At 37.2% G+C, this 21,009-nt stretch overlaps 4 protein-coding genes across 11 annotated transcripts; 2 read left to right on the forward strand and 2 right to left on the reverse strand.

The window, feature by feature from the left end:
• Window positions 1-31: 31 nt before the first annotated feature.
• On the reverse strand, window positions 32-2,174 carry LOC107981962 (E3 ubiquitin-protein ligase DIS1). 4 transcript variants are annotated; one of them, XR_004227374.1, is made up of 4 exons: window positions 1,888-2,174; window positions 1,233-1,518; window positions 749-1,132; window positions 32-565 (listed from the first exon to the last, which is right to left on the reverse strand). XR_004227374.1 is itself a non-coding variant. In XM_032596086.1 (4 exons), the coding sequence occupies exons 2-4, from the start codon at window positions 1,058-1,060 to the stop codon at window positions 553-555; spliced, it is 243 nt and encodes an 80-aa protein (XP_032451977.1). In that variant the 5' UTR covers window positions 1,061-1,132; window positions 1,233-1,571; the 3' UTR covers window positions 32-552. The 4 variants fall into 4 exon arrangements, 2 of the variants coding, with proteins under 2 accessions (XP_032451977.1, XP_031784176.1); XR_004227373.1 differs by lacking the exon at window positions 1,888-2,174 and adding an exon at window positions 1,599-1,682; XM_032596086.1 differs by lacking the exon at window positions 1,888-2,174 and having other exon boundaries at window positions 749-954; window positions 1,037-1,132; window positions 1,233-1,571.
• Window positions 1,432-5,842, forward strand: LOC100679077. Of its 2 annotated transcripts, none has more exons than XM_031928269.2 (6): window positions 1,432-1,691; window positions 2,924-3,157; window positions 3,835-4,044; window positions 4,120-4,530; window positions 4,893-5,150; window positions 5,232-5,842. In XM_031928269.2, exons 2-6 carry the CDS (start codon window positions 3,119-3,121, stop codon window positions 5,367-5,369), a joined length of 1,056 nt encoding a protein of 351 aa, XP_031784129.1. In that variant the 5' UTR covers window positions 1,432-1,691; window positions 2,924-3,118; the 3' UTR covers window positions 5,370-5,842. The 2 variants fall into 2 exon arrangements, with proteins under 2 accessions (XP_031784129.1, XP_031784140.1); XM_031928280.1 differs by lacking the exon at window positions 1,432-1,691 and adding an exon at window positions 2,749-2,845.
• Window positions 5,843-7,561: 1,719 nt separating this feature from the next.
• On the forward strand, window positions 7,562-19,860 carry LOC100118711 (tyrosine-protein kinase Abl). Of its 4 annotated transcripts, none has more exons than XM_008214731.4 (14): window positions 7,562-8,583; window positions 10,405-10,555; window positions 10,638-10,747; window positions 10,834-11,132; window positions 11,208-11,349; window positions 11,422-11,552; window positions 11,631-11,893; window positions 11,988-12,159; window positions 12,222-12,477; window positions 12,542-12,676; window positions 12,745-12,880; window positions 13,109-13,236; window positions 14,958-15,157; window positions 15,657-19,860. In XM_008214731.4, exons 1-14 carry the CDS (start codon window positions 8,454-8,456, stop codon window positions 17,952-17,954), a joined length of 4,551 nt encoding a protein of 1,516 aa, XP_008212953.1. In that variant the 5' UTR covers window positions 7,562-8,453; the 3' UTR covers window positions 17,955-19,860. The 4 variants fall into 4 exon arrangements, with proteins under 4 accessions (XP_008212953.1, XP_008212952.1, XP_008212954.1 ...); XM_008214730.4 differs by having other exon boundaries at window positions 7,563-8,583; window positions 10,402-10,555; XM_008214732.4 differs by having other exon boundaries at window positions 7,798-8,583; window positions 10,402-10,555; window positions 13,109-13,215.
• On the reverse strand, window positions 19,856-20,917 carry LOC100116332 (NTF2-related export protein). Its single transcript, XM_032596085.1, has 5 exons — window positions 20,878-20,917; window positions 20,754-20,795; window positions 20,494-20,580; window positions 20,275-20,419; window positions 19,856-20,196 (listed from the first exon to the last, which is right to left on the reverse strand). The coding sequence occupies exons 2-5, from the start codon at window positions 20,760-20,762 to the stop codon at window positions 20,027-20,029; spliced, it is 411 nt and encodes a 136-aa protein (XP_032451976.1). The 5' UTR covers window positions 20,763-20,795; window positions 20,878-20,917; the 3' UTR covers window positions 19,856-20,026.
• Window positions 20,918-21,009: the final 92 nt, after the last annotated feature.

The following is a 21,009-nucleotide window of genomic DNA, read 5'->3' on the forward strand; positions in this document are numbered from 1 at the left end:
ACAACACTGTTACACTAATAATTGTGCATAATTCACGTTTAACTTAACTTTTACTGTCTTTTTTCATGTATTGATAAAATCATAACAAAGTTAAACTAATGCATTTTTAATCAAAAACTCGTGATCTTCTGAGCGTTACAATTTTAAATTTGTGTGTTAACTTGTATCCTACATATTCATCTGATGTGAATTAACTTTTGACTGCTATATATTATTTTATGAATATAGATATTTTGTTTACACGAATAAAGACGTATTATCTGGACTTCAAGAGTTTGGTGAATTTGATCCTTTTCTACTTTTTTTTCATTTTAATACGTGATCTTTTTGGAACTTGAAATGTGAGTGATTTATTCATATTTGTAGATTTGTTCGAATTAATTGTTTGAGAATTTGGAAGAGAACAATCCTCTTGTGAACCATCAACTTTCATATTAATTAAAAAGTTACTACTTTGCTTCTCTAATGAACAGTTTGAATACGTAAGCTCTGTTTGCACTTCAACGGAAACTTTATTTTTTAGAACTTGCCTATTTGAAGCATGATGAGGATTTAGTATAGAGCTCTGCAAAAATTACAAAGTTGATAAATTATATATACACACACACACACACACACACACACACACATATATATATATATATATAACGTTAAAAATTCATGCTAAGTAATTAAGGAGGTATAGCAGATTTAAAATCATATTGTACGTAGTGTACAATGTACATATGTACATATTACACAAACTTACTTTGATATCTTCAAATTTACTGCAAAGCATTCAGCCACATAATTTCTACAACTACCATAGCTCCTTTGACATGTAGGACATTTTTCTTTGAGCAAAGACATACAATTTGAACATATGTGATGCCCTTCATTGCACATAGCTATTATTCCTTTTGGCAATTCATAACAGACTGGGCATTCTAGAATTTCCTTCAAAACTTCTGCATACTAGTAGGAGAAAAACATCATTATGGCTTTTGAATGAATATTTGTTTAAATCTTCTGTAACAATGAATAGATAGCTTCATACGAATTTCTTGAAGAATATCGTCATCGTTATCCATTATACAAGCTGTAATAAGGAGCGTAATTCTGACTTGGAAATCAACAATGAAAGCACTAAAATCTTTTGAAAAAAAATAACATTTAAGAAACTCTTCAAGTTCAAAGAAAGAAATTAAACGGTCAAACAGAAGATAATGCAGAAGGTAGCGGTGCTAACGTACCTTTCAAATGCATCAAAACATAGACAGAGCAGATTCATATTATGCGATTTGCGATCTTCGAACATGAGGCTTTTCTACTCGATCGTTTTCTAGCAACTCCACCAGCCAATCCCAAATCACTCTGACTGATGGTTCGTTGCATGATTCGCTGCGTGTATATCGAAGTGATCGGAGCAACGTTGCCATATCTTTTTTTAGTTATAAAACGTTTTCGACTTTCGTTGGAGATAACACTCGGACAAAGGGATTTCAGGTTTTTACCGGTCGTCTTGGATGCTCGCATCCACTAGTATGTGATGTGTATATATTGGATGACATAATGTCAACATAAATAAATATATATATATATATACTGTATAAGTATACCTATAAGTATTGTATGAACATTATATTTATTGAAGAAAGCAATAATCCTGAAGATTCAAACTTTAAAGACACCTGCTCACATTCAAAATTAAGGTAATCCGCAAATTATTGTGAACTTAACCTCCATTATTTTAGAAATAAAATATATATTGTGCACTGAGATGATTTTTTTAAAGTAATTCAGTTTTCATATTAAAATAAACGGTACAGAAAATAAATAAATAAATATGAAAACAAGATTATTCATATTGAGGTTAGAAATTCGTAATTATAGATTTTAGGTATCCACCTGATCATTTTATAATGCCGGAGCCAGATGCCGGCTGTAAGCGAAAGCTCCCTAATTACGTATTTGCTCGATCGATTATAATGTATTATAGTTATTATCGGGTTGAATATTTGTAAAGTTGCACGTTACAGATATTTAGAGTTGCAATTATCACTCCGTGAATCAAAGAATATCGTTATAGCAAAATACGTTGATATATATGTCTGTGTGTGTATATGTGCGTGTATATATATATACACACACACACACACACACACGCACGCGCGCGCGCACACACACAGACATATATATCAATTATTTTGAAATACACCATTATTTTGAACTACACGGTCAAATCGAATGAAATTCAATAAAATTAAAATGGGGAGAATTGCCTCAAAATTAAGGATTAAAAATGTACACGAGGAATTCTACGAAACAATATTAAATTTCTTTAGCGAGCAAACAAAAAATGTATATTATAGTAGGATAAGAAGCACTCGAAAACAGTTTCAATTTAAAAAGCTTGATTTGGTAAAAAGTTGTCTACGATTGAAAATATCGAAAAATCATGAACATTTCAGGATTTTTCGAAGTCAAGTAATTAGTACCTATTTTTATGATTTTTACAAAAATAATATGATTTAATTAGCCCGGTATGCTTAGTTTTCGCCTTGGGTAAACTAAACATATATTTGTTTTGAAAATAATTATAAATTTGAATTTAAATGAGAACAAATAGAAAGGTAAACCACGATGTCTTTTTTAGCTTAAATGCTTGGTAATAATAATTCTAAATTCAAAAGTTGCGACAAGTCTTTCTTTATTGTCCAAAAACTTCGACTTGATTCCATGATATCTCATTCGCTCTGTAGAAATGACGCTTGATGTCCTAAGCGCGTTTCTTATCGTTATATACTGTATAGGCGTAGATTACGATTTTGAAATAACATATCGCATTTTCGAAGTAATAGATATAGTTAGTGCCTGGTGTGACTTGAACAACACTTCATAATTATACATCCGAAGATATTTGATTCTTGCGTTAAATTTTTAGGTTCATAAATCGTTATTGCGAATTACTACTGTGCAAAAGGTTGATATGACGAGGTGACAATATAAGCAGTTACGGAGATGTAATGAATTTTGTCAAGAGGATAAGAAAAATTTGCATGATTTTTGCCGACAACGTTAAGTAGATGAGTAGACTCCGTATTCATACATAAAGTTGATCAATTATATACAAAACATCATGGACATGGACGACCCGCTAGTTACTATTCGCATGCAGGTAATTAATATATAGCACACTTATAGATAAAGCCGCACGATTATTTATAATACATTCCTCCAACCTATCATTCCAAAAATAGTGATTCATAATTCCATATATGATAAACCCCTGTGTGATATAAAGTTCTGTTTACAAACACTGCCGAGAATTTGGCCAAGTGTCTGAATCAAAATTAGCGTTGTAATTTCCGTTTAAACAATTTTAAAGAAAATTACGTAATAATGCCGCGATGTATATTAGTTTACGTTCATTTAAAAGTAGTACCTGTACCTACATTTTATGAATGTTTGTGTGTGTGTGTGTGTGTGTGAGAGAGAGAGAGAGAGAGAGAGAGAGAGAGAGCGAGAGTTAAATATGTATTACACCAGACAGATTTTTGTTTGACATTTACCGCATACCTTTACGAATTAACGGACGTATAAGTATATTAGAAGCCAATAATAAACAAATCAAAAGGAACATTCTTTTTTATTTAAACTGTATTAAAATAAATTTACCCCATTACGTTTGCTGCGACATTATGTTTAATACAAAATTTAAATGGTGTATGTAAAATTACAAAACCAATTAACTGTAGCTTCTCGCTTGAAATCTCAAAACACAACGATACTTTGGACGAATTGCTAATTCAGAATTCTGTTTGTCGCGTTATAATCCACAATCATTGTTTACAGTACGTTGAAGACCTAGAGGATATTTTGCAATGCCCGGTATGTTGGGAATTACCATCTGGATTAATATTCACTTGTATGAAGGGTCATCACATTTGTGAACATTGTCAAACAAAAGATGGACTCAATGTATGCCCATCGTGCGAAAGTAATTTTAATGGCTCGCGTAATTACTTAGCTGAGAGCTTATCGTCCAAATTTGACGATATTAAGGTAATTTGCAATAAAATATGCAGTGTTTTATCACTTTTACAAATGAAAATATTAATGTTTCTTCGGTGTGCGCAGAATTCAATTTTAGATCCAGCACATCGTATCAATAGAAAAATCGTAAAAAAACACATTGAAACTCAAACTGCTTCGACTGAAACTATTTCTGTAAATACCCAAACCGAAGTAGATAACAATTCGGTATCCACGCAAACGAATTTCAGTGAATGCTCCATTGAAACTCAAACCGAGTTAAATGTTATCGATGTTGGAACACAAATGGATGAACAATTACAACCTAATACACGAGCGTCATTTATGGTAAAAGAGAACCATAATGTTACCGTTGGTGCGATTAAAGAAGATAGCACATCCACTAAAGACAATAACTATACAATTTCTTGTTTACTCGAATCCTGCGAAGATAAGTGTTCGTACGATAATATCGTTCGCCATATAGAGCTGAATCACAAAGAGCATCTAATGAAGGTAAAATTCCCTGCATGCGATGACAAAAGTTCAAGTCGATAAGATTTCCGATTGATTCTAATGGTGAATCTTCGTTCCATTATTTTCGATATTATATATAGAACTTGATAAAATGCGACAAGATCGATAAAACTCTATACAAACAATTGCAATTGAAATCAGTAGGCTCAATGTCTCGAAACCCTATCAATATAGTTTCATCTGTAAGTTTTCAATGTATAGTTTTATGAAGTCCTAATGTAATGAACAATGGAATTAAGATAATACCCTTCGAGTCTACGAGAAATATACAGCGCTTCTTATAACAATCATAAACATACATAATTATAAGTAATCGTCATTGAATAATTTTATAATTATAGGTAAATTTGCCAAAGAACGACGGGTTATATCGCACTGAATGGAATATATTGTACGGAAAGGGCACGTCATTTGATTATGCGATAGACATCCTTGATATAGGTTTGATTTTTTTCAACGTTTCCATTGATCCCGAAGGCAACTTATTTGGGAATATCGAAGTCGTTAAGTACTATGGTATTAACGAACAGCAGCTTTATTACCTCTTGATGATTACAAACTCTCAAAACGGTTTACTGTCAGAAGTGTTCAAAGGAGTTGTAAGTTAAATTTACTATGCTATATCATATAACGTACTTATACGTATAAATTAACTCAATATATATCAACAATTTTTATAGGTACCATCTTATTTGTGTGAAAAAAACAACAATACGGATAATATTTTCATATCTGGGGCAAGTTTTTCGCGATATTTGTTGAATGAAAAGAAACGTTTCGACTGCTCTCTAACTTTGTATCGTCCCGAGGATTTTTAAAAGTCGACTTGCATTTATTTAGAACTCGATCGAGCACTAACTTTATTCCTTATTTTTATTCTACAATAGCTATAATTAAGTAGTATAACGTAATCTGTTGAGAGAGTATTTTGTACCTTTCAAATAATTTTTTGATAAATTAAAAAAATAACATTTTCCAATAATGAACCGTATTTCCGCCAATGTGTTTATATTTTATATGAATAAAATCGTTGGAACATTAAGTATATAAAAGAATACAATTTTTGTTTTGCACTCGCAAGTTGATTAGCTCGTCTAAATATAACCTAGTCTATATAGAAATTGCAATATAGTCGGTACTGACAACGCAACGTTTTCTCAAATTACTCATATCGATGTCTACCATACGCGAGAACATGCGTGTGTGACAATATATGAACAATAATTGTATCCTGCATGGGATTTTGTTGAATAAAATTCGCACAGACTCCGCGATTCACTGTTGCAAACGACATGTGCGTGTAAAATTTTTATACGAATGCACGGAGTGTAGAACTTTATTGTTCGAAGAAAAATTATACGGCTCATCACTTATTTTGAATATAATAATTGCACTATCGGTCATCGTTGACACATTATTTCTCATACGTATATATGCAAATCCACAGAAAACCGGACACTTCAGGGTATCTGAGTAAAGAAAATTGGAATTTGAGGGCACACCTACCAGACCAACTTTTTGTGTTCCTTAGGCCACCCAGAACATGAAAAACCTTGGGTTCCCGCGATTTCGAAATACCTAGTTTTTGCCGGGCAGTTTAAATTCTCTTATGGGAATTTAACATGGGGAAAATTAACGAAAACCAGGAAAATGCCACTTTTTGCCTGGAGGCGCAATTTAAAAATGCGTTTTAATAGAATCGACGCTATTAAAAAAAGAATTGATTTGAGGGCTGATCTAGGCTTAAAAATAGCAAAAAATCGTGAAAATTTCAATTTTTTGGAAAAATCAGCGTTTTTTCCATTTTTAAAATTTTCATAACTTTTGATCCGAGCCGTCAATTTTAACCACCCAGCCCTCAAATTAAAGCTTTTTTCTTCTACTTTTACTTTCAAAATTTGGATAAATTTTTTACTGGTTTCATCAGCTATATATATGGCAATGAAAACGATAAAAAAACAGCGATATAATTGATGGGCATATAATAGCTGATCGAACAATTAAAACGTTGATCTAAATTTTGAAAGCATAAGTAAAAGAAAAGAGCTTAAATTTGAGTCTTTCTTGCTATAATTTCGCTATTTTCAAATACCTAGACCACTTTTGACCTAGGCAACCATTTTTAACTTACCAGCCCTCGAATTAAAGCTCTCTTCTGATACTTCGATCCTAGCAATACACATTTATGGATTGCAGCTTCATACACTGAGTGGGTAAAGTTGAATCGTGGCTAGTTTTCGTTAAAATGCCCGGCAAAAATATAATTTCGAAATTGCAGGAACCCAAGGTTTTTCGAGTTCTGGGTGACCTAAAGAACCCAAAAAAGTTGGTCTGATAAGTGTGCCCTCAAATTTCAATTTTGTTCACTCAGACCCCTTGAAGTATCCGGTTTTCTGTGGATTTGCACATATAGGATATCGAAAAAAGCGAGTCACAATCAATGTATCGGAGAGGTGTTAACCAAATGTAGCGCATCGGTGGCTTGATCGCGAGAAAACATACAAGTTCAATGTATAGGACGCAGGGGATGTTTTCAAAACGGAAACGACCGGGAAGCAGACGCCTGCTATGCTGACGACTCTCTCTCTCTCTCTCTCTCTCTCTCTCTCTCTCTCTCTCTCTCTCTCTCTCTCTCTCTCTCTCTCTCTTTCCTTTCTCCCCTTGGCTGATACAGCCGCGACTGCTTTGCGCGCACAAATAAGTATATATAAGGAAGAAAGCCGCGTGTACGCATGTGCCATCGCAGGAGAGAGAGAGAGAGAGAAGGCCTCTCCACCGCGTTGACTTTGCACTACTGCGTGTAAGTATACCTATTATACACATAGGTATACGCACACAATAGGTGGGGTGCGTGCGCGACGTCGTCTTCGGCGACTGCGGCGAGCTGCGAGGGAGACAGCAGCATCTGAGAGCAGAGCACACGATATGCTTCCTTCCTGCGCGCTGTGTTCATACACTGCACAAGTATAGAAAAGTGCATATACAGCAGCTAGGCTTAGGCAGCGTATCGGAATCGCGGTGGGCGGCGGGGGAAGCCAATATCGTGTGCTGCCGCTCCACAATTCCCTCGGCAACTAAATAATCGACGTCAGAGTACAGAGCCGCGAAGGAGCGCGAGCGAGCGAGAGATACTTAGGAGCTAGCGGAGCGACGGAGAAAGAAAGCCCCCAGTGCTACTGCTGTCAAATATGGCGAGCGCCAGCAGTTGGTACAGCGCTGCTCCGCAGCCGCACCGCTGCCGCTGCTGCTACTCCTATTGAGTCGTCCGACGACGAGGGGAGAAACGAAACGGCTGCAGAAACACACACACACACATACACGTGGATAGGTACAGTGTACACACTGACGCACAGTGCGGAGCGAGAGAGAGAGAGAGAGAGAGAGAGAGAGAGGAAGCGAGTGCAGCAGAAACGCGACGTCTAGTGCGGAGTCTGGACCGGAATATGTGGCTCCGAGCTCTGCAGCCACTGCCGCCGTCCTTGTCCTCATCGTTGTCCGCGAGGTCCGGCGCCCTGCTGCCGCTGCTCCTCCCGCAGTGACGATCGACGAGAAGCGAAGATCGCTGAAACGTCGCACAGTGTGTGTGTGTGTGTGTGTCTCTGTGCGTGTGTGTCTCTCTCTCTCCGTCTGCCTGTCTGCCTGCGGTGTCAACATCTTCCTGCCTGCCCTGCCGAGTCGCGCGCACGGCCGCAGCTGCAGCGAGAGAGAAAGTGCGCGACGACGACGTCGCTCGAGTGCAGTCCCGCCCGGGGTCGCAGCCGCAATATGTGACACGAGTGCCCGAAGCCGCAGTGATAAGTACAGTGCGCCCACCGGTAGACGGGCTGTGAGACACGGCTGCCCAACTGATTATGGGGGTGGAATAGTGATGCGCCAACGGTAATGGTAATCGGGGATGAACTATGGGTGCTCAACAGACCAAGGACAGAGGAGTCATTCCGCCCGGCACAGTCGTCAGGCAGGCGCGGAAACAGCCCAGGAATCCTAAGGACTCCCGGGCCATGGGCTCCAACATCTTCACTGAGCACAGTGGTATGCTATCTCTCTCTTTTTGTCTGTCTCTATGTGTCTTCCTCCCCTCCTCTCCCCCCTCTCTATTTTTTTGTTCCTGACCATCAGTGCTCGTTCAACTGTCTGCTGACTGCCTCTACGAATCAACTTTTATTTATCCAGATTTATGCAGCAAATACATAGGTCCTCTGCTCTCTAATGTCTTTGCAGTGCTCCTGCTTACCTTTTTCTGTTGCTCGTGATCTTTCTCTTTCTGTGCTACTTCCTTGTAAGTTCTTATCACACGAAGATTAGATGATATCTCTTTAGTTTTGTTGTGATTTGTCAAGTCAACGAGCATCAATCGAGGCCACCTATCCCATGAATTATTGATTGTTTACAGCTTGCTTTTGTAATTAAAATTACACACTTATCCACCTCTTACATGCTTAGCTGTGTGTACACGTGTCTATATGTGTGGATTGTGCTCAGGTTTCACTACTGGTTATTGATTGCAAGCTGATCAGATTATGCATGACAGTAACGCATATATACTTAATATTTCTTCTTTTTCTATGTCTATTTATTTTCATGCATACAGTATTCTCCAGCATTTAAAAATTTTTCTTTGTATAAACAGAATGTTACTCTGTAAATATTAAAATGAAAAACCTGTTGGAAAAAGTTCAAATCCCCTTTTTGTGTGCTGTGCATCATGTTAACCTTGAATCATTCACTTAGCAGTTCTACTGGTCAAGTTTTTGTTTTAGGGAACAGCATTATCAATTATTGATTCTGTAAATTATGTTAGTCACTATAGCAACTGTTTGTAATTGTATAATACAAAGAATGCAGTTAGCTTCTTTTTTTTAGCACCTGCTTTTTAATTTAAATATTGATTGTGTGCAAATCCAAGTCATTATCAATAAAGCTAAGACTTCTTTTTTATCATAATGATATTTGAAGCCATTATATTTGAAACTAGAAAGCATTTTTAAACATGTTATTAACTTTAAACTTCTCATTGCTCACTTTTTATTGGTATAAGGGAGTTGTTATTGATGAGATTCTAATTGTACATATTGATAGTGCAGTAAACTATACAACTGAGAAAATTAGTTATGCACATGACTTCTTCTGTACATGTTGGTCATATCTTTTTCCGTTTCAATTTCTTCTTCCGTTCCTGCATATATAATTATGGAGTCAGATGTATTCAAAACACGAACGTTTCACGTTTGATTCTCTTACTTTTTTTTTAAATGAGTCATAGGTAAGTCATGATGACAGGTTAGTGTAATTGCTGGTTAGATGCTTAAATTACAGGACAGATGAATCCTAAAAATAATGTATTCTTTATGACTACATTATGCTACAATAGTAAAACTACAATACTTTACAAAATTAAGCAATTTTTACTTTTGTCTAAAAAAATAAATAAACAGCTTACTTGAGGAAAATTAACTTTATATTCATATAAAACTAACTTTCCACAACAGTAAAATTTTAACATCAAATTACTGATTATTAATTATAATTATTTAAAATAATATAATAATAAATAAAAATAATAATAATAATGATAGTGATTTGAAATTTAATGGTTTTTATCTTAACATTACGCATAAACAAATGATGAATGACTTAATCCTCAAAGATTAGATAACAATACTAATATAAGCTTAAAATAAATTGCTTTTGTAAAATTTAATTGCAGCAGATAAGCAGCAAATGCAAATATATGTTTTAATTGATAATAACAAATTCCTTAAACATCCATTCATATAAAAAATGTATAAAATACAAAAAATTGTATAAATTTGTTTTTGCACAACTTTTAATGTATTGCTTTTCACATAGAAGCATTACTTCAAAGCAGACCACTTCCACATATACCTGCCCTACCGGAAGGTGATCCACCAAGTGGTTCCAGTGTACAGTCAATCTCACAGCAATCTAATTTAGATCAACATGTCTCTGTGTCAAGTAGTGGCCTTCTTGAAGCTGCAAACAGGTATGCCATTTATCCATGTTAAAATGGTTTATTTAAATTATTTTTTTTTAAATTTATTTAATGTTTTTTAATACTGTTTTAGATGGACCAGCAAAGAAAATCTTCTAGCTCAAGAAGAAGATGATCCGCAACTTTTTGTTGCGTTATATGACTTTCAAGCTGGTGGTGAAAATCAACTAGGTTTAAAGAAAGGTAAAGCAAAACGTATTGATTAAGATCACCTTAACAAATTTTATATTTAGTTATCTAAAGACTAACCTGGTAATATTTTTGGATAGGTGAGCAAGTTCGCATATTAAGTTACAACAAGAGTGGAGAATGGTGTGAGGCTCACTCAAGCAGTGGTCAAGTTGGCTGGGTGCCATCAAACTATGTAACTCCAGTTAACTCTTTGGAAAAACATTCCTGGTATCATGGCAGGATATCGAGAAATGCTGCTGAATATCTCTTAAGTTCCGGTATAAATGGAAGTTTTCTTGTTCGTGAGTCGGAAAGTAGTCCCGGTCAGCGTAGTATTTCGTTACGATATGAAGGACGAGTGTATCACTATAGAATTAACGAAGATAGTGATGGAAAGGTAAAAAAATATAAAAATTATATTTTTGTAGTATTTCTTAGGCCAACAAATCAACAATAACAACTTTTATCTTAGATGTACGTGACGACGGAAAGCATTTTTAATACGCTGGCGGAATTGGTACATCATCATTCCATGCTAGCAGACGGTCTTATTACACAGCTTTTATATCCAGCACCAAAGCGTAACAAGCCAACAGTTTTTCCTCTTAGTCCTGGTAATTACATTGGACATTTATATCATTTTTGTATTTTAATACAATATATTAATTTTAAATGATTGATTTTAGAACCTGACGAATGGGAAATTAACAGGACTGATATTGTTATGAGACACAAGTTAGGAGGTGGACAGTATGGTGATGTTTATGAAGCAGTATGGAAGCGATATAATATGACGGTTGCAGTGAAAACTCTTAAAGTATTTAAAATTTTAGAATTTTCGTCACAGTTAAATATTTTAAAAGACTTACAAAAAATTTTTTTTCAAAAATTTTAGGAGGATACTATGGCATTAAAAGACTTTTTGGAAGAAGCAGCAATTATGAAGGAGATGAAACATAGGAATTTAGTACAATTAATAGGCGTATGTACGAGGGAACCGCCTTTTTATATTATAACGGAATTTATGAGCAAAGGGAATCTATTAGATTATTTACGTAATGAAAGCAAACACCAAATTAATGCTGTAGTTTTAATGCATATGGCAACGCAAATTGCAAGTGGTATGAGCTATCTAGAAAGTCGAAATTTTATTCATCGGTATATATCTTGTTTCGTTTTCTCTCGAAATATTGTATTAATGTGTGCTTGTTCAGTACAAGTCATAACTAATGCAAAATGTATATTTTAACAGGGATTTAGCTGCAAGAAATTGTTTAGTGGGAGAAAGTCATTTAGTTAAGGTTGCTGATTTTGGTTTGGCAAGACTCATGAGAGATGATACATATACAGCTCATGCTGGTGCAAAATTCCCAATCAAATGGACAGCTCCCGAGGGACTGGCTTACAATAAATTTTCTACTAAGGTACATAATTTTTTTTATTTTAAACATTTTTTTACATTTTAAATAACTTTTTATTTGTCTAGTCTGATGTATGGGCGTTTGGTATTCTACTATGGGAAATAGCAACTTACGGGATGTCTCCATATCCGGGGGTTGATTTGACTGATGTATACCACATGCTTGAGAAAGGTTATCGAATGGAATGTCCACCTGGTTGCCCACCCAAAGTTTATGAACTCATGCGACAATGCTGGCAATGGTCAGCTTCAGATAGACCGACATTCAAAGAAATCCATCATTCCTTAGAAAATATGTTTCAAGAATCAAGTATCACAGAAGGTAATGAAATATAACTTTTTATATAAAATTTCATTTCTAAAATGCTACTCTTTTAATTTTGCAGAAGTAGAAAAACAATTGCAAGGCAGTGGTAGCCAAGTTCAATTGTTATCCTGCAATAAATCGCAAACTGGTAGCTCAGGAAATATTCATGGACTTGTGCTTGCAGCTGAACAGCATACTTCTGCAGGTACTCCAGGTAAAACAGCGATACAGACAAATGTGGCTTTTAAATTGGTCAGTTTTTTAAAAAGAAAAACATTTTAGAATCAACAAGTTCAGTTACCAAGTTAAGTACTTTTATGGGTGGTCTTTCAAACAAAGGAAACAGCAGTATGGTACAAATGAGACGATCAACAAATAAAAAGGGCAAACAAGCTCCTGCTCCACCAAAGCGTACAAGGCAAGTATTTATTTTATTTTTTGTTGTACAAACTTTGCTTAACGTTAATCAATAGTTTGATATTTTGTGAAAACAACTTGTTTAGTAATGTGCAAGATAAAATAGATCCCTCTTTGATTATTCCATTTATTACTATTATTGTTTTTTTTTTCTTTTCATTTAACCTCAACCGTTATTTTAATCTAAAAATCTGTAAAATTGAATGGCCTCTTCCATTTTTATTTGCAGCCTTCTATCGTCGTGTAGTTCTTTTCGAGATTCTGCATATCAGGATCAGGATCATCAAAACGCGGAAATGCCTAATGTCGCATTGCACGATGGCACTGATCTAAATGGTATTGACAAGATTTTTCAAGGTATTCCGTCACACGAATCAGTCAAACCTAACGGTATTTCTTGCACGTCCAGTTTTGAGCCTTCCCTTTTGCCCCTTTCTTGAGTCAATTTGTAGACTCATGATTTTGCATTTTGCATCGTAATACTCGTGTGACACCCATGCTTCCATTGTCTGTGGGTCATTCTCTCCCCCTCTGATTAAAAGTTTTTTATCGAATGTTCGGTCATTGCATGTGCGATTGCGATCACGCAGAATATTCATTCCGTGCATCCTTTAAGTCTTTCATTTGTAGATTTTATTCCTGATGTAATGTATTTCTATCTACATTGTAAACTCGATCCAGACATTTTCACTCGACCGTTTAGGACTCAGGTCGACGAGTAGTAAATGTAAATTTATTTTTTATATCTCTGCATGGCAGATATTACTGATAAAGTAACGTTTGAAAAGGTATTTGTACACATTTTTAAATATATTCAATTATGAAGTCGATAAAGTAACACTGAATAAAATTCCTGTAGACTTAGACGATGCTTGACCCTGTATATAGAATACTAAAATAGATCAAAGCATAGATTACGGTAAAGTTGTTATAAGAATTAAATAATTTTACAAAAGAATATTTTGTTGTGTAAAACATGAATTATTTATTGTTTTATGTCTGGATCGTTTACGTTTTAAAATTTATCATCATAATCATCATCACCATCATTTTCATGCTTATAATCCCTGCTTTTATAATATTCAGGCAGTGTTACATGATTTTACTAAGTTAATTGCATCATATTTCATCTCATTGTCCCGTTCACATTCAAGATTCCCCTTTCATGCTTTTAAGGTATTCATCACGCAAACATCATTATTAAACATCATTCGCGTCACAATTCACACTCCGAGAATGACCCCTTTCAAACACGAGTATTCGATGATTAACAGATAAATTAACACAGGATTGGCTAATTTTGTAGTTGTTATAAGACAATATCAGTAGAAGGAAAAATTGAGTCGTTTTGGAGAATTAATTTTATTGAAACGTTTAAATTTTTGTGATTTATAAATAGTACATTACAATACGTGTGACTTAAATGGTTCTTTTTTACACGAGCGTAGCGAGGGCGCTAAGCGCCGTGTAAAACTGAACCATTTAAGTCAAGAGTATTGTATAAAATTTTATAGCGCAGACTGCTAAAGTCCTCAAGTCTCGCTTATTCGTGACTAAAGTAGTCCTTATTTGCACCGTGAGGTTAGCACACGAGCGTAGCGAGTAAGGACTACTTTAGTCACGCCTATCTGTGACTAAAGTAGTCCTTTTTTGCACCGTGTTTATCACAACTGTTTGTACTCCTTTTGGTAAAATATACTTAAATTTGCACTTACAAAGTTCATGGTATAGATGACTCACCTGATTAGTATCTTATCATATCCTTCAAGCTCTTTTTTTCTTAAAAAATTTCACATTGAGCTTTGTGAAGCTTAATAAATAGTTAAAAAATAATGATATTTAACATTTTTACACGCAGTGGAGTAATAATAAATTAAAACGTTAGCGCAAAACAAATTAACTTTTATATATGAATAATATACTACTTCTAATAAAGATATAAACGTTTCGAACGCCTAATATTGATTGGTTTGATGCAAAAAATACTAAAACACTCATACGTGTGGCAACATAATTCATTAAATTGGCAATGTAAAGAGTGGCATGTCCATTCCTCATGAAATTGACAAAAAATCTAGGGATGACACGTGACCTCGTGACAATGGCCACCCAGTCGAGTACTGGGGGAGGCTGGGACATGGAGCACGACGGCGACGGCTCGCAGGGCACAGCGGAACCGAATTTCCTTCCCCAGCCGTCGACTTCGCCGGAACCGCTATCCAACCATAAACAATTAAAAACACGCACCCACACGTCTAAGGATGCGCTGCCACAGAAGGTATTCCCACCTAACCATTGGGCATAAAAGTCCGTCATCTGAACGTCACACTGAGCTCTTCAGGACTTTCTTTTACGCTTCTTTCTCTGCTTGAAACATTATAAACATTACATTATTTATGTGCCTATTGCATATACGTGGTAAAATCGTTTAACACTGCTTGGATGCCGTGTTTTTTCCTTTTCGTCAATTTTTTCATTCAATTTTTTTTTCGTTTTCAATCATGCTTACATTATGACATGTTCTAAACAAGGTACCATTTTTGAACGAAATGATATTTATTATTTGAATGATTTCTAAAAAATAGTAAAAACACAGTACATTTTTAGTTAAAGTTCATATGCTGAATCTCTAAAGCTTCAAAAACTCATATTAAATTAAAATTTTAAACAAAAAGTGAAAAAATAAATTTGGCACTAAAATTTGAAGTACTATTTTGATAAAAATGTTGGCTATATAAAGTAGTGAGTAACTTTAGAAAATTCCATCTTTCTTCCAGCTGGTCCACGTGGGAGCCTTAGAGGTGCAAAATGTTAAGCGAGCAATTCACCGGTATGGCACCTTGCCGAAAAACGCAAGAATAGGGGCCTACCTCGAGTCTCTGCGCCAGAGTGGTATACCTTCCAATCAGGAAAACAGCGGTTCAACCGTATCCCCATCGATGTGCACCTCTACTATCGAGCAGCAGCAGCAACAATCGTCCGAGGCACCGGCAAGCATCGGCATCGCCGACGTGCACCAGCACCGCTCACTTTCGCCCCGACAGAATAACCTGCGCAACCAGCCGCAAATGACTCGTAGCAATTCTTCGAGCGGCGTTGTTAATACCTACCATCCGCCTAATTCGCCGCGCAGCCGTAACGCCATCGGCTCGGTTCGCAAAAACAACACCAGCAGCGTCGCCAATACCGTCGAAACTAGTAGTCTTAGGACTTTCCGAGTGCCACCCAACACCTCGACATTCCGTACAGCCAGTCCACCCAGACCGACTCAGCCCTGCAGCCTCGCTGACCTCGAGTTTCCTCCGCCACCGCTCGACCTGCCACCGCCACCAACTGAACTGCTCAACTCAGGTGACCAGTGCGATTTGCTACCGCCGCTATCCGTCTCGCCGGGAAGTCAGTCGCGTAATACCACGGGGTCGCTGTCGCCATGCGCTCTCAGAAAGCCGGTTGCGAAGCCCGAGCGCCGATCCAGAGATGAACCGACCAGCGACGAACACAACGACCTTAAGTCCGCCGAGCCATCGGTTAAGGAAGCCAGCTCTAGATTTGGTGTCAATCTCAGAAGACGGGAACAGCAACAGCAGAAATCTAATGAGCCCAAGGTTGCCGATGCGTGTGGCCAGACTTCACCTCAGGACGAAGCGACAACTTCGCCACTTATGGCACCCCCGCCGCCGCCGCCACCGCCACCTCCTCCGCCCGTCGAAGAGACCGAAGCTGAGACTCAGGAGGCAAATAGCAATAGTCTCGGCACCTTCTCCTCTAAGCCCGGCATGAAGGAGATGCTCGAGCTCAAGCTTATCAATGAAATCAAGCAGAGTTGCGAAATGAAGCCAGGCGGCACGCTTCGGAGAACTCACCCGCCAAGCACTAGCGCGCCGCTGGATCCGGCTTCGCAACTGCTGTCCGAGCTTTGCGCGAGCTTCAGCGTAGACACGAGTAGGCAAAATGAGTACGCGATTGCTAACGTCTTGGCTGGTGGAGCCAATAACGTCGAGGCGAAAGATCAACACCCGCCCGCAGTTTCACCGCTCACTGATGCAGCTGGTCTTGGTTTCAAACTAAAGAAAGTCGAGAGAAGAACGAATCCGCCACCGCCCAAAGAGGAACACACTGACAATCAGATCATAGACTTCAAAGCGCGGTTGCGAAAAGTCGACAACGCTATGGAAAAGTCGACGACAAGCATCGACGAAAAAGCTGGCGGAGGTGGCAAGAAGTCGGACGACGAGAGAACGAGTGTTGCAGACTCGCTGGACTGCCCATCGGACGAGCAGTCAGATGACAAAAGGCGGAGCACAGGCAGCATTAGTAGTCTCAAAAAGCTCTGGGAGAACAAGGAAGTAAATGCCAGTGGTGGTACGGAAACGAATAGTAACCAGGCGGCACCTACCAGTCCCAAACTCGGTGGACCTGTTAGAGCTCCGACTGGAAAATCAGAAGACGCGGGTGAAGACTCGCCAGAGGACGTCAGCGCCGCATCGACGCGCAGCTCGGCTACAAGTGGCAAGAGCGACGCTAGATTACAGTGGCCACCGCCGTCTTCTACGTGCACGGATGTGGAAAAACCGGTCGTCCCGGCTAAACCAAACAAGCCGCTTGTTGGAACTGGTAAACACTTTGGCTCGTCGATTTACGCGACGCCCAATTGCCATCAGAAGGGTGGTTCTGACGAGGAACAGCAGATAACGTTGAAACAGAGTAGCCCCGAGTCCGGGACAAAGGGCAATAACGGCAGTAATACTGCCAACAGCAAGCAAAATATCCTCGAGATTGCGAACGTCATTGAGAACAGTATAGTCAATCTAAAGGGTAATCCCAGTATAGTCATGGCTAGCTGGCTTCAGCTGTCTGACAAGGTGGGTCTGTTACACGGAATGTGCACGAACCACGCCCAAGAGGCGACAATACCGCCCCACGCAAAATTTCAATTTCGGGACGTACTCTCGCGACTAGAGTTGCAAGCGCGTCAGTTAAGAGCAGCGGGCACGCGAAATATCTCCGAAAACACGAGGCTGCTGACGGACTTACAGAACACGATAAAAGACGTGAGCAACATGGTGCAGAGATAAAGGCGCGTCGAGGCTCGTGGCTGCAAACACTTGCTCACAGGATATTATTATTCTTATGATCATTATTACTATAATTGTGACTCTCACGCGCATTCGTCGACGAGAATCAAAAGCTAGATGGACAGAGAGAATTAGATAGGACCGGGCTGAAGAAGCAGATGCTCGGGAGTTTCACTTTCTTTTTCGTTTCGTCGTAGCTCTTTAGCGAGAGAGGGTTAGAACTTGTAATACTATATCACTCGACTCAAAGACGTTATTTTTTAAGTAAGAAAATAATTAAAAAAAAAACCATCGATCTAAGTCATTAGTAACGATGTCCGGAGAAAGAGAGGAGAAGAATGATGAAGAAGCAAAACGTGTTTTTTAGCTTGCGACTTCAGACTACGCCGTAGAGACTGCTTCAACGGTATTTTTTAATTAAAAAAATATAAATGCGAGAAAAACTCGGTATATTTGGATATCATGAAATGAGTGCACGAGTGTACGAGAACAAATGTGTGAAAAAAGGTTGTTTAGACTTTTTGACGAAAAAAAATGAAGCTTGCCATCATCCTTGTCTCTATAGCCCCCTACCTACCTTTTGCTCTTCCTTATTGTATATCAATGCTCAAGCCTGAGTATGTAAAGGGCTCAAATCTAAACCTTTCATCCATTGTGAGAAAAATCTAAAAAACGCAAATTAAAAAATTAAGCTCTAACTTTATGTATTGCGTAAGAATGGCTTTTATGGGGAATGATTGTCGAAATACTATGGCGAAGCCGCAAATAAGCTGAAAGAACAAACAAAATAAAATGCAAGAAGTGTAAGAACTATTTATTCTCCCAAGTTGCTTAAAAGTATCGTACGTCGTCTTCATTCTTTCATCGAGTTTTATACATGAAACGTAAATACCGCTTAGTATACTATGCGCCAAGTCTTGGATTTAGATTATAAAGACAAAGTATGTTTAAGTCATTTTATGTGTACTATGAGACAATATAACGATTTTGTATTTGTATAGATCGAGTCGGACGACGACTACCGTAATTGTACGCTTGCATAAATTATTCTCTCCCTTTTCCCCCATAAGATCGGTAATGTGTATAATTATTCCAACTTTAAAAAAGAGATGAAAACGCAAAGTATGAAAATATTGAAAAAGGCGTTCACCTCCGTGTAATAGACGGTATATATATGTTCTTCCACAATCAAAAAATAGTCTTGAATAGGATACGGTGTTTGATGTCTCACAAGCATTTGTTTTTTACTTACAAAATAAAATAATAGAGTGAGAGGGAGAGAGAGAGAGAGAGAGAGAGGGGGGGGGGAGTGAGAGAGAGAAGCAGCATGAGAGTTATCAAAAATCGTATTTGTCGCAAGATTTCGCGCTCGATATGCTTGCGAGATCGACTAGAGCCGGACGAATACTCACGGTTACGAATAAAATATAAAAAGAAAATTTTTAATCCCTATTGCACTGCCTGTTATTAAACTACTGTACTAGCGCATTTTATCTTGCGACCTTGGGTTGACCGGTCTTTATTTTATTATATTTTTCTTTTTTAGTATCTGTGATAGAGCGACACCAATGCTATTTCGACCTCTTTTGTCTTCAAAACAATTGTTACTCAACAGTGAGTGCATTTTAAACAAAATGAATCATGTAAGAAAAAGTAATAAATTTACATCCTTTTCTTCGATGAATACCGAATATATCCGCGAAGGTGGATACGAAATGACGATTTATGTAATGTGTATTATAGTAATTTTATGAATTATTTATGTCATGTATTTATTTTTAATCTTCTCTTAGTGTAAAGTTTCGGCGCTGATCGATCAACAACGTATGGACTCGCTAATACAAAATTTTAATATTGCTTTATACATTGATATCAAATTGAAAATAAAAATACTGATCAAATTATATATATCTTACATCTTATTTATTAAATATATTTGTCTTGAAATCGTACAAAATATGTAGGTGTCTATAAAAATGAATCTCTTATTAAATATTTCTTTTGTGGAACCTTGATAAGAATTCCAAAAAGGTTTATCCATAAGTTACATTTGTTGTACAGGAAATGAAGTATTAACTTTCCAAAGCTTCTTGTGTCCTAAAGCAGTCGCTTACTATTTTCCATTTGTCACCCAGTGCTGTTATTAAAAAATTCTGGTTAAACGTCTTTGATGCCTTGTCTTGATATCTTACTTGGCCGCTAACTTTCACTAGAAATGTTAATTGACTAGCTACAGCAGGTCCTGCAAAAGTACAGAATATAAGTAGTAAAAATAAGACAAAATCAAGGTGATAGCAAGCAAAAAAATGTAAGCACTTACCAGTAATAGGTTGTGCATCCAAAGTAATAACAGAATGATCTGAAGATGGTAGTTCCGTCCAGAAGTTCTGTATTTGATCTTTTCCTTCAATACCATTACCATTCCATATCAAAATGGCAGTGTCCATGTATAATCTCGACATGAGCTGTTGCATAAAAGAAACATGAATTAATATGCTGAAAGTGCTGGAAAATGAATTGATACATTAGTACTACTTACATATCTCCGTTTATCTAAGCTTTCGTAATACAGTTTTGTGAACTCTTCAGCAGTTCTACATGCTTGATCTATCTTAGTTCTTAATTCCTGTAAAATACATTGATTTTGTACTGTCAGTTATTTTTAATAGAAAAAAGTACTTGGCATTTTCCTTGAATGCTCAATTTATAGGCTATATTCGTTTGACGGTGTATACAAAATAAAACGAATGTCAGAATAGAAGTATATGAACGAATTATTATAGAGACTTGTGTATTTACCTCTTCCATCTTTAGAAATTATTTAAATCAACACAGAAATAACTGAAACCGGTAAGTATAAGTATAAAAATACTACGTAACGCACGCGTGTGATACTGATGAGTTGATTGTATACACTACTTACACGCAACTACACCAGCGACACTCCGACACAAGCTTTGCTGTTTATACTTTGCAGCCGCCGGCCAGTATATATAGGTACGGCAGGCCAGCAATTATGCTCTCCCCCCCTCTCTCTCTCTCTCTCTCTCTCGTG

The sequence above is a fragment of the Nasonia vitripennis genome, chromosome 1 (assembly GCF_009193385.2).
Source record: "Nasonia vitripennis strain AsymCx chromosome 1, Nvit_psr_1.1, whole genome shotgun sequence".
NCBI lineage: Eukaryota > Metazoa > Arthropoda > Insecta > Hymenoptera > Pteromalidae > Nasonia > Nasonia vitripennis.